Source organism: Mesoplodon densirostris, chromosome 1, assembly GCF_025265405.1.
Source record: "Mesoplodon densirostris isolate mMesDen1 chromosome 1, mMesDen1 primary haplotype, whole genome shotgun sequence".
Classification (NCBI taxonomy): Eukaryota; Metazoa; Chordata; class Mammalia; order Artiodactyla; family Ziphiidae; genus Mesoplodon; species Mesoplodon densirostris.
Genome location: NC_082661.1, coordinates 109009433 through 109022970, shown reverse-complemented (window position 1 = coordinate 109022970; position 13538 = coordinate 109009433). Strand labels below are relative to the sequence as shown.

Below are 13538 nucleotides of genomic sequence, written 5' to 3'. Positions count from 1 at the left end.
GGCCTCAGTGAGGCTAAATTGCCCAAGGTTACAGAACCACTCAGTGGCAGATTCATGCCCACGTCTGTTTGAATTGAGAGCACACCTTTTTTTTTTAAACTATGCTGTTCCCTCTAATTTCAGGTTGCTATTATTATCTGCTTCCTTAACTGGTCTTTGAACCTAAAACTTAACATGTCTGGAAACAAATTGCTTATATTCTCTTCTCTCCTGTTGACTTACGAAACTCATTTCTCTTTTGACCTATTTCTAATGGCACTGTCACTTTTTTCAGAGACCCAGGTATATAAAACCCCGGTGTGTGTGTGTGTGCGTGTGCGTGTGTGTGCGTGTGCGTGTGTGTGTGTGTGTGTGTGTGTGTGTCTCTCTCTCTCTCTCTCCTTACCAGGTTCTATAGGTTTGGCTTCTTTCATGTCTCACTGCCATCCCCATCTTCCTACTTCCATTGCAAGGCCCTAATATGCACTCTTGGTTAATCTCCCCTAATTCTTGGTGCCAGTCTGCTTTACTCACTGTTGGCCCCTCCAGTCCCATTAGTGGCTAGAGTCATGGTGACAGGAGAAGTGGAGACAATTAGGGTTTTCACTCAACAGTCCTGTATACCCAACTTAAAAAACACATCTGTTCTTCAGAAGCAAGAAAGGCGAGGTAACATACCCACGTGGAACTACACACAGCCCTACCAGATTCCTTCTCCTGTAACACAGCTCTTGTGCTCACAAGCCATTGAGACTATCTCCCTTGCTTATTAGGTTTACAAACTCACATTTAGGACTGTGCTGTGTGTGAACCTTATTTTTGCTGCTTTCCTGGTTATAATCCGCATGCCAATTTAGCAGGACTGTCTTGTTCTCTGAAGATCCTGTGACCTTCCCACCTCCTGACTCTGCTCCTCCTGGGCCTTCTGCCTTTATATTTGTGCCTGTGGAAACCCTCCTTACTCAAGGTCTGTTTCAGGACCACTCCTTCCTTTGAGTCCTAAATGAAGAATTCTGCTAGGATTGCTAATCAAATAGTTATAAAATGTACTAATTTTGAATTTCAGAAAAATAGTTCATTAACATTAGAACTTAATAATCTATAAACTTTTTTCTCCTCTCCATATAGCTTTCAAGTGTCCTTTGGGATAGAGAGCGATCAAGCTTTTATAGCTTGACAAGTTCAAACATCAGTAAATGGGAATTAGATGATTCTTCAGAAAAACAAGCACATAGTTGGGATATAAATAGAGTCCTGAAGGAAAACATTATTGATGCTATCTGGGTAAGGAACATCTCTATAATTCATCTCTATAATTTTCATTTATGTGAGATTGCTAGTTCCTTTAGTTGTTGTATTTATTAGAACACACTTCAGTGTAATACACAAAGTTTTAGCCATCAGATAAGCTGAAATGGAGTAGTCAATCTTTAGAAGTATTGGAACTCACTGATTTACTTAACTTTTTAAATGCATACATTCATTCAATAACTGTTTGACTTACTGTGCTGGGGATATAAAGGTGAAAAGAAATGATTCCTAAACTCAAGGAGCTTACATTACTGATACTTTCATGTAGGGATCTGAAAGCAACTATGAAGCTATTAAAGAAGGGGTCAACATTCGGTATTTGGATTTGAAGCAAAACTGGTAAGCAATTAATTTGTCATGAAGAACATAGGAGTTGTTTGGTAAAACAAACTGATGTTTGTTATAAAATGATGAGCAGTCTTGCTCTCTGGTTTTCGAATGCCTCTAACGCTAATCTTACACTATTATGTCTTAACTAAATTGATGCTAATTCACTTGAGAAATGCAGGCAGTTGTCAGCGTTCCACTGTGCGTTCCATTAGCTGTCTGCCCTAGGTAGGGGTCCGTCTGTTCTCCTGTCACAGCCGGAGCCTCTAAGAGCTGCCTACCCCGCTGCTGGGGGTGCTCCATGCTGTCATTTTTCCCGACTCAGTGGAGATGCCAGGCGCTCTTCTCCAGCCTTTTTCTACTGCTGAAGGAGCTTTAGCCTGTGTTTGTCGCTGTATTGAATAAAGGAAGGATGGGGTGAGGTTTTGTCGTGGTGGTACAAGTTAGAACGCAGTCATGGTTTATACTCGGAGTGAATTTCCTCTTAGAAATGGTGCTCTGAATGGTGCTTAAGATCCCAGGTTAGTCTGATAAAGCTACTTAATCCCTTGTTATTGTTTAGCTTTAATACCAGAGGCCATATGGAACTTAAAAACCATTTGTAATATGGCTTCTGTGGCAGAGCTCATAATGAGTGCAAATACGACTTGTAATTTTTCAAAACGCAACTTACCAGAAGTTAAGGACTATTTTTATGTGTTCTAGAGTAATTTAGTTTAGTAGAACAAATTCTACTTGTTTCTTGGCTTGAAGTTGTACTGTTTAATTTTTCTCTCTTGGGCTATTGAGACTATCAGGACCCTTCTTTATAGTTTCTGAAAACCGCATATGTAAACTATCAAAGAAGTAAAAATAATAGTATATATTTAATTTCCCAAAACAGTTTCATTAAATACAGTGTATCTTGTTTTCATTTAGCTTTACCAGACCTTCATAAATTTAGAACTGCTGCCAGGACACAGCACACTGTAGGTGTAGGATGCGGGGATGCTGACGTTTTCTCATGTATAGTTTTCAGAATGGAGACGTGGGTTGAGAACAGAGAAACGTGCTTAGGACTGGCTGTGCCGAGGCAGACCCTGGGCGCCTCCCCCGGTGCTGTCATGCTGACACAGCTCGATTCTCGTGGGGCCTGTGAGATGCAGCTCTCATCCTCCTTCTGGGCCCCCCTCCCCGCCATAGCTCCAAATGAAGCGGTCACCGCTCTTTTGAATACTCTTGTTCCAGCGATCCGTGCAGATGGTCCCACGTCTGGGTGGGTCTCTTCTGCTTAAGAAGCGTGTGTGTCTCCCTGACGCTTATTGCTCCTCCTTGGTCGGTTGCTCCTTTCGGCCAGAGCTGCAGCCTCAGCTGCTATTTGCAGTGAACAGCCTCATGAGTTCTTTTACCAGATTATTACTGATGCAAAGCTCAGGTAGCTTCATTCTGGATTTTTTTGAAATCCTAAATGTATTGCCCTGTATATACTCGCATAAAAATTTGTCAATTTTTTTTTTAAATTTTTGTTTATTCATTTATTTATTTATTTTGGCTGCACTGGGTCTTGGTTGCGGCACGTGGGATCTTCATTGAGGCACGCGGTCTTCTGTTGCAGCACATGTGCTTCTCTCTAGTTGTAGCACGCGGGTTTTCTCTTCTCTAGTTGTGGCGCACAGGCTCCAGAGTGTGTGAGCTCTGTAGTTTGTGGCATGCAGGCTCTCTAGCTGAGGTGCGTGAGCTCAGTAGTTGTGGCGCGTGGGCTTAGTTGCCCCGCGGCGTGTGGGATCTTAGTTCTCCGACCAGGGATCGAACCCATGTCCCCTGCATTGGAAGGCAGATTCTTTAGCACTGGACTACCAGTGAAGTCCCTGTCAAATTTTTACTGATTTGCAGAATTGGTTATCTTCCTATCATATTTACTACCTAAAATAGCTTCATGTTTTTCTAATCAGGAAGATTTTTTTTATAAAGATGTCAAATGAAACTGGTCCAAGCACCACTCCTTGAAGAATCCTCTGTTAGCTGTGTCTCTGGGCCTCAGGGGGCACCCATTACCCCACGGCAGTCCAGTCTTTGGAGCGACTTCAGTGTCGAGCCTCATCTGGGCGTGGCCGTCTCTCCCTCCCTACCTGGTACGGAGGACGGCTCTCAGGACTGCATTCTCTGTGGCCTCACTCGCTTCCTTCTTACGTGTCATCAGGAGCTCTTTAGGTCACTGCCAGTATGTTCAGATGTGGGCCAGTGTCCTTGAATTCTTCTTGGGAATTCAGGTAGAAGTGATAAGGGCTGGGGAGCTGGAGGAAGAGAACAGTGGAGAAGGGAAATGAGAGGCGCGTTAGGACTGCTTGGTTTGAAGTGCATGTTGTCCAGCCACTAGCTCGGTTTATTATTTTTAGTTGTCAGTAGAGGGTGCTTGCCACCCTGTTAATATTTCTGAGACTTGAACGAGAGTTGCTAAAAATGCTACTAAATGTTTTAGAAGGGTTGAGATTAGAGGCCATTTAATTGGTTAGGGGCAACAACTTTGATAGGCTTAAGAGGACCATATACACTTTAAGATGGAAAAAGGTTTGTTTTTCACATATACAGCAGCAGTTCTATGATTGGTTATTAAAATTAAAAACAAAATGTTTTTCCTCTGTACGAAAGTAAGCTTTAAAGAACAGATTAGATCAGCGGTTGGCAACCTTTCCTGTGAAGGGTCCAAAACGGTTTTATATTTTCAGGCTTTGGGTACCATGTGGTCTTCACTGCAGCTCTTTTACTCTATCAGTGGTAGCATTAAAGCATCCATAGACAACACATAACAAGTGGCATGGCTGCATGGCAGGAAAGCTTCATTTACAAAACCTCAACCTGGGCTCAGTTTAGTCTGAGAGCTGCACTTTGCCAATCCCTGTAATTGATGATTTGTTGGTCTTTTTTAAGTCAGATTTATTGAGTTATATTTACATATAGAAAATACCTTGCACCCTTTTTAATGTATAATTTGGTGAGTTTTGACAAACGCGTAGTCACTTAACTAGAACCGCAATCAAGATACAGAACAGTTCTATCACTCCAAAAATTCCTGGGTACTCTTTTGTCAACCCCTCTCTCCACTTGCAGCTCCTGGCAGCCATTGATGTTATTTTCTGTCCTTATAGTATAAATGGAATCATAGGGTATAAAGCCTTTTGAGTCTGGCTTCTTTCACTTAGCATAATGCATTTGATATTCATTCAGTGGTTTCTTCCTTTTTACTGCTGAGTAGTAGTTCACTGTATAGATTTACCAGGATTTGTTTATCTATTCAGCAGTTGAAGGATGTTGGGTTGTTTCCAGTTTTAGGCAATCATGAGTAAAGCCACTATAAACACTTGGACACAGGTTTTTGTGTAAAGATAGGTTTTTATTTCTCTTGGGTAAATATCTAGGACTGGGCTTGCTAGGTCATATGGGAAATGCGTGTTTAACTCTTCAAGACTTGCTGAACTGTTTTCCCAAGAGGCAATAGATCTTTCTTTCTCATTGATTAGCGATGGGCTCCTGATTTTGTCAGCGGCGTGGCACCTGGCGGACAAGCCCTGTCTCATCTATTACTCGCTGGTAACAGTAGAAGATAACGGCTACCAAATGTCAGATGCAGTGACTGTGGACGTCACTCAGTATAACCCACCTTTTCAGGTAAGGTTTCCATCTGTAAGTTAAAGTACAAAGTGACAGTAAGCCACTTTGCTGAGTGTTTTTCCTAACCATTGCAGGGTCAGATTCTTTGAGAAATTCATCTGCAGAGCTTGGAAGTACAATTTATTTTATTTTTTTAAATCTCTTTATTGATTTTTTGTTATTATTATTTTTGGCAGCTTGTGGGATTTTAGTTCCCCGACCAGAGATTGAACTTGGGCCCTCAGCAGAGAAAGTGCAGAGTCCTAACCACTGGACTGCCAGGGAGTTCCTGGAAATACACTTTAAATAGCTAGTTTTTAGGCATTGCATTCTGTTTGCCATCTCATACTCAGTCCTTTGTTCAGCCTTAGCTAAAGAGAAGTGAGAGTGGGAGCCCCTGACAGTGGGGAGCGTGCTTCTCCTGCTGTAGCTCTGTGAAGGGGTCTTCATTTTGGTATCGCTGAGAAGAAGGAAAACACTGATGATGAGCTGTAGAGTGAAAAATAAGGAAGAAACCTGACATGAACTGGGCTTTGGTTTTGAGCCCTATATACTACAGAAACATCCCGTTTTTGCTCAAAGTAGGATTATATTTGTAGGTAACCTCATTATATACTTGTCAAATTTCATGTGAACGATTAAAAGGCAAGCTCTCTAATTTTAAGCTTCTTAATAGCAATTGAACATTGTTGAATAAGTATGATGTTTTTGAGGAAAGGCCTTAACTGCTGTAAATTCATTCATTTAATCTTATATAGTATCTAATTCTGTTGAACGCTCACTCTTAATATGATTTGTGTAGCTGAGTGCCGTAAGGAAATCTTTTAATTTGGACTTTTATTTCAAACAGAAATAAACCTTATGTGTTCTGATTATACAAGAAAACTATGCTCAGTGTTAAAATTTTTCAGACAGTGGGAAAGGGTATAAAGAAGACAATTTGAGAATTAAAAAATTCCATGTTTATGTTATGTTTGTAAAATTCTTTTAATAAATGGAATATCCTTTTTAGCTTTCACTAATTTTATGATTTAATTGGGTCTTATTTCTATTTTTAATTTCATATATGAACAAATTAACTCAGTTTTCTTGTGCTTGATATCTGGACAGTGAAGAAAAAGACAATATTTATCAGGTGTCATTTATAAAATAAATTTGTCAATTCAAAAATAAATAATGAACTAATCCTTTTATTTTCTTCCTCACATTTGTTACAGGCGTTTAGTTAAAATCTTATCACCATGGAAATGGTTTCAAACTTTGCTAATTATTTGCAACTCAGCAAATGGTCTCTCTAACTGATGTTTATAAGCTTATTCTGTCATGTTTTGTAAATCATCTGATGGGTGGTGTTTAGGTTTTCACAAGGATAATCAAAGAATTATTTTATCATTTTTATGAGCGTACAGAAGTGTGAATTATAAAATCATACAAGTATTTTTGTTTCAATTCTGATTAAATATAATCTTAAATTTAATTTTCAGTCTGAAGACTTGATTATATGTCAGTTGATGGTCCCAAACTTTTCAAACCAGACTGCCTATCTGTATACTGAAAGTGCTGTCTACGTGTGCTCCACAGGAACTGGGAAGTTTTCTCTTCCTCGGGAGAAAATCGTCTTCAATACACAAGGTAGGGTAGTGGTTTTAGAAAACAGGATTAGGGAACTCATTAGTCATTCTTAGCAGTTTTTTTTCTCTTTCCATAAACTTTGCTTCAAGCATGATGCCTGTGACATTCAATACCACGCCTACAGTAGCTGAAAAACTGGAAGGGTGGTAGAGTTCCCAAACTGATATATTTATGGGCAAAAATTAGTAACATTGGGCTTCCCTGGTGGCACAATGGTTGAGAGTCCACCTGCCAATGCAGGGGACACGAGTTCGTGCCCTGGTCCGGGAAGATCCCACATGCCGCAGAGCGGCTAGGCCCATGAGCCATGGCCACTGAGCCTGTGCGTCTGGAGCCTGTGCTCCGCAACGGGAGAGGCCACAACAGAGAGAGGCCCGCGTACCGCAAAAAAAAAAAAAAAAAAAATAGTAACGTTTTTTCCAGAAGAGGCCAAGAAGAAAAGAACTGATGCTAACAGAAGTAATTGCTTGTTCTTGGTCAGTAAGAGTGACTTATTCTAAGTTGATGTTCTTAAATGTTTGTCCAGACCCCTGGGTAAGAAGAATCCCAGGTGCTGGACTCATGCAAGGGGGCTGGAATTGGGGGGGAGGTGTGGGTGGGGGGGGGAGCCAGCCAAGAGTGAAAAACACCAAGCAGACAGTGTCATCAGGGTCTTTATCTTAGGGGGCAAAGGGCAAAATCCATGTGAGGCAGCAGGATGGAACCTCAATTCTCTAGTCCCAGCACCAGAGCCTTGACTGGGTGAGTGGGATGCTGTTAAGACTCCAAGAGAGCTTAAACCTTTTCCTTCCTCACTGGCTATCTCAGTAAGTCAGGGTAGGGTTGGCAAGCTGTACTCTGAGTCTTGCAGAAGGGATGATTTTCTCGTTTGGTGCTCTGTACCCACCACTCTTGCAAGGCACAGTGAAGGACACAGCCTACCACTCCAGACAGCGGGGAGCCTTGACTTTTGACGCTGGATTACAGAGTAGGAGTAACACGGCAAAGGATATCACCAGGATTTTCTGCTGGGAGGTGGATTTAGGAAAGTACTTTTTGGTTATGTCTATCTGATCGTGTATTTTTCTTTCTCTTAGGAGATAGTATTTTAGGAGCTGGTTCCTGTGGGGGCGTTCCTATCCTTTTTTCTAGAAACAGTGGCTTGGTGTCAATTACTTCAAGGGAAAATGTGTCCACATTGGCAGAAGACCTTGAAGATTCCCTGGCATCTTCAGTTGCTGGACCAAGCAATGAGGTAATGTGGTTCCATAAGATTTTTTTTTTTTAAAGTATAGTTGATTTAAAGTGTAGCTGATTTGCGAAGGATTTAACGACTTTTATCAGGGTGTTTCCCACAAATGTTTAAAAGTCAGACACTTTTAGAAGAGTTGTGATGAAGACATTAGTTCTTTTATCTCTCTCATCTCTTTTGTCCTCTTATTCAGAAGCGACTACTTGTAAGTCCTTCAGCTGTTTTTTTTTTGGTGTTTTCCTCCACATTTCTAAGTAATATGCCTGTATTGCTGTCTCTCATTCACTAATTCTCGTTGTCTGTAGATCTCCTGTTATGGAAGATGAGGACTTGGGGTAACCTACATTCCTCTCTCTGCGTTTATCATCCCAGTATACATTTTTTCCATTATAATGGCTATATGAATGTTGTTTATAGTCCAGAGTGAAGCAGTGTGCTGATTACATTTCCTTTAGTGTACAACTTTGTGCAGTTCTTGGAGTGGACTAATTTCATATTTGCTTACTTTTCTTTGATATCTGGCTTAATCTTCCCACACCCTCCAGCAGCTCCGTAGGCGCCTTTCTGTAAAGCTTTGCCGAGGGTCACGTCTCTAGAGAAGCCTCTTGCCTGCTGTCTGCCTGGAACTGCCCTATTTCTTGTCCTCAGGACCTGTCCCCGCACTGCATGGGTTTGCCTGGCCTCCTCCCTGCTCTGTCACTTGCTGCTCCTTCTTCTTTTCCATCTTTGTGTTGCAGTTGGAACCGCAGATGTGTGGTGGTTGTGTTTCTTTTTCTTCTGGGATGATTTTTGAGGGGAAAGTGGGGGAAAAAACCATCATTTTTTTTTTCCTGTCATCTTGAATTCTGAAATACCCTGATCTGTAAAAAAGATTTTTATCATTCTTTTACAGGAGGCTAAAAATTAACACTGTTTGGGGTAATTTCCATTTGAATAGTATGTAAAATATATAGACTGTGTAATTCAAAATGAAAATGATTTGATACAGGTTCAACAGAAAGTAACTTTTTTTTTTACTTTTATTCTTTTGTAATCATGTGGTTTTCATAATACTGCTGTATGTTAAGATTGAAATCAACCATTATGCTTAGAAATATACTTTGTGATGAGTTGTATAAAGGTAAGCCTATAAGAAGGTTGTGTTGTGATGAAATCTGCAAATGATTTTACTCACAATATAATTCCTGAATTATATATACATTTTCTATAGGACTTTAGTTGATCATTTGGTGTGTTTTATCTTGTTTCAATAAATGTCTTAAGTATCAATATATAAACCGTTGGTATAGAGAGTATGGCAAACAGCTGTGTGTCTATACTGTTGCTTTCATAGGTGGGTCCAATGTTTAGTCCAATAACTAAGAATATTCTTACACCTTCACCTCTAAATTATAGTTTGTTATTTTACAGAGTGTGGTTTTTGATACCTCTACCAAGAATGAAACTATTGCTCAGGAAGATAAAACCAAATTGCTAAAAGCTGCTTTTCTGCAATACTGCAGGTATGACAAGTTTTTAAAATTACTGCCCTTTTGATGTCCAAGGACACATGTTACTGACATATGCTGCTTATTTGTTGACTAGTGGGAACGAGTTGGAGGAGTGAAGCCATCCAGGAGAAGATGTTTTTCTGAGCTTTAGCACTTTAACAAACTCTTGTTCTGAACTTGGTAGCCGTGGGAGGGTTCTAGCTAGGCTGGGAGAAACCTGGTGTAACACAGCCTCTCCACTCGATGGAAACAATGTCCCACTAGAAATGATGGTCGTGAAGGCAGCTTGCAAGCATGCTTTATGTATAATGTGAAGGCAGTGAAGTTGCATACAAAGGGTTATCATCGCTGCTGTAAAGGAATTAGTCTTGGCCTGTTGGTTGAGTTCTGCTGTGTAGAAATCACCATAGAACTCAGTGGCTTATTTAATACAGCTTCTGGCTCTGGGTCTGGCTGTTTGGGGCTGTGCTGGAGTGGCAGTTTTCCTGGTCCTGCCTGGGCTCGCGCGTGGTCTGTGGTCAGCAGCCAGCTGTCTGGTTACACTTGCTCCCATCTGGGGACCCTGGCTGGTCAGCTCTGTGCCGCATGTGGCATCTCTTCCTCTAGCAGGATGCCCTGGCCTGCTCACAAACCTCAGGGCTCTGCAAGTGGAAGAGAGGAAGCCTCGCTGCACAAGTGCTCTTCGAGTTTCTCCTTGGTCACATTTGCTAATATCCCGTTGGCCCCAGCGAGTTCCAGGGTGAGGCCCCGTGGAAGGCCGCTCGCGGGAGGGTGTGCGCGGGGTGGAGGAAACAACTGCACTCACTCTGTCGCACTTGCTGACCCTATACAGTCATTTCAGTTTGTCCTTCACACACGTTCTGCATGTTCTGTATCTGGTACCTTCCATTTATATTGGAATGAACACTTGGGAAAACTGTGATCTAGCCCTTGCTCTGCCCCTGATTAGCTGTGTGAGACTTTGGACAGATTGCTTAATGTCTCTGGAATTGGGGTTTAGCAGATCTTTGTTTTGAAGAAATATTCAGACTTTACTGCCTCCATTTTCGCCGCTCTCAGCTCACGGTCCCTTAATTCCACTCCTAGTGGCGTCTGGTGCATGGAGGCTCCCTCTCACAGAAGGGACACACTTGAGACTTTGCAGTGCATTTACAGTTTGAAAATTCTGTGCCATCATACTGATGATCTACTGAGCTTAATTTCCTGTCCAGAAGAGGGCACCAGTGTTTTGTTTCTATTTTTAAATAGTATTCTTTTAATCTTGTTCTGTTGCATGGTGTTCAGTCTGACGGCCAAGGTTTGGATTAATACTCTGATTTTATCTTGTATAAATTTATCCTTTAATTAACAGTTCTGTCAGACTTGTAGCATCTCAACATTTAAATGGTAATGGAGTCACTGTACTAGTTTCCTGTGCCTGCTGTAGTGAATTGCCACAAACTGGGTGGCTTAAAACAATAGAAATTTATTCTGTCACAGTTCTGGAGGCCAGACGTCCAAAAGAACGGTGGCAGCAGGGCCGTGTACCCTCTGAAGGCTCTGGGGAAGGTCTTCGCTAGCCTCTCCCTTAGCTCCTGGCTTTCCTTGGCCACATACGCATCCCTCCAGCTGTCTCTATTGGCATATGGCCTTCTTCCCTGTGCATCTGTCTTCACGTGTCCTGTCTTCACCAGTCATTGGGTTTAGGGCCCACCCTAATCCAGTATGACCTCATTATAAACTTAGCTGATTGTATCTTCGAAAACCTTATGTCCAAGTGAGGTCACATGCTGAGGTTCTGGGTGGACTTGGATTTGGGGGAACACTATTCAACCCAGTATAGTCATTTCTAAATGTTTTACTGGGGAAGATGATTAAGTACGAAAAGGGGCCCCTGACCTCAAGTGCTCAGAGCGTAGTAACCTTAGGACCGGTGTTGTGGGGCTTCTAACACAGCTGTGCCTTCCACTTATCCCATTCAGCATAAAGTACCCTGAGGTTACCAAGTAGTCATTTCTGGGGTGATGTCAGCCAACGGTCTAAAACAATTAGCCTCTTCACAGATGGGATCATGGAATCTTTAACGCAGCATTTCTCAGCCTTCTCACTAGTGACATTTGAGGCCAGAAGGTCTTTGTTGTGGGGCCGTCCTGTGCACTGTAGGGTGTTTAGCAGCATCTCTGGCCTCTTCCCACTTGATGCCAGTAGCATCCTTCCCCCCAACCCGTGACAACCAGAATTATTTTCAGGGGGTCAAAGCTGGTGGATAGAACTCTAAACTATTATCCATTCAGTTTTTTGCTAAGGTAATATTATTACTATTTTTATAGCATGGTTTCTTTGAAATTAATTTTTATATTATTTTGATTTTCATTTTACTTAATATAGATATAAAATCTTTTGTTCATGAGAGTTTTAAGAAACTTAGTCTTTTGATTAAAATAGTTCATTATTGAGTGATTGTGCTGTGGTCCACTTTGTATTCCCATGACCTCTAGCATAACTAGGTTTCTGGCTTCAACCTTGCCTTTAACACTTTGTGGCAGTGTTTCTGTGTTTCTCTGGTCAGCTCTGTCTCCTGTTCTGCAGAGACCATTTCAACCCTTTCCTCACCTCGCTACCTTCCCATTTCTCTGCCCCTTTCCCCCCCAAGCAGCTGACTCAGGCTCCCATTCCACAGAGATAGTAGAAGCCATCAGAGGACAACTCCCTGTACTTAGCACCCACAAACTTACCTGCATCCCGACTCCTCTTCCCTTTTCCCTCCCTGGGGAGTAGGGAGAGGTGTTCTTCTTCCTAAAGCCAGTCTCTCTGTTCTGAGTGCCATTGTGTCCTGTTTCCCTTGAGACTATACTCTCTCAATTACTCCCCTTCTACATCTTTGACCTTGTGCTGGCCTCTTCTCATCAGCTGTTAATCATATTTAATCTACCATTTTTAAAAAAGACCAGTCTTTGAGTTGTTGTCCCCCTTTGAGCTAACACCTCTTCTGTTTGTTCCTGTTTACAGCTAAACTGCCTGAAACGTTGTCTCCACTTGTTATTGTCTTCCATATTTTTCTCTTTCTACTCCCTGTGCCAGCTTTCCTGCTTCCTTGGCTTCATTTGCTGAAGAAGCGCAGCCCTACCTTGCTCTGGGCCATTACATACAAATGAAGAATGTTCAGAAGCAGTTGTGTGTTCCACAGGAACCTAGTTGTAACACATGTGAAACTGTGCTTGTCTTCTCCAGAGCTTATTCTTTCTTTCCTAGCCCCTGTTCCAGTGGCAGGTCCTAGCAGCCACAGTCAGTTGTTTAGTCATCCTTATACATCGGACCCAACCGATGGCCAGAATTTCCCTCCTGTGTCTCTTTCTCAAAGCTGTCTGCCTGTCTCCTTCACTCCTGCAGCTGCTGCTGGTGGAAACTTCCGTCCTCTCTTGCCTGGATAGGTTTCTGCAGTAACTTCCTCACTGGATTTTTCTCCCTCCTGTCTGATCCCTCATCTCCATAGCGTAGTTAGAATGATCTTTTAAAAATAGAACAGATCGCGACATTTCCTTCTAAGCTCAAACTCCGTCACATGCTTTACGTGACCTTCTGTGCTCTGTCCTTTGTTTCTAAGAGGTCTGCCTTGGACCCTTCTTCCCTCTCTCCTCACTGGGTGATCTCTCCCCCAGGGGTTCCGTTCTCTGCTGGGATGCAGGCGTACTTCTTAGAGGTGTGCGTTGTGCTCTCTCCGCCGCTGTGTGCCGCTCCCACACTCACCCCAACCTCCCTGCCTCTCTTCCTCCAGGAAGTGTTCCCTGCCCCTCGGGGGTTTTGGTTTTCCCTCTGTGTGCTATGTGGCCTCTGTTCTTTCCCTGTCTAGTGTGTGTGTGTAACTGCTTCTTTAATCATCTGACTCCTCATGCCACTGTATACTTTGTGAAGTCTTAGGACTGTGTTCTGATGTTTTGTTTATTGTTCTGTCTCCAGAGCCT

General features: G+C 42.3%; 1 protein-coding gene across 1 annotated transcript in view; it reads left to right on the top strand.

The window, feature by feature from the left end:
* NUP133 (nucleoporin 133) overlaps positions 1–13538 on the top strand; it is a 52906-nt gene that overhangs the window by 9536 nt on the left and 29832 nt on the right. The window contains exons 7-12 of the mRNA XM_060107504.1: positions 1108–1263; positions 1559–1629; positions 5115–5262; positions 6729–6876; positions 7953–8110; positions 9518–9609. Coding sequence (XP_059963487.1) covers positions 1108–1263; positions 1559–1629; positions 5115–5262; positions 6729–6876; positions 7953–8110; positions 9518–9609 — 773 coding nt within the window. The remainder of the gene's footprint in view (positions 1–1107; positions 1264–1558; positions 1630–5114; positions 5263–6728; positions 6877–7952; positions 8111–9517; positions 9610–13538) is intronic.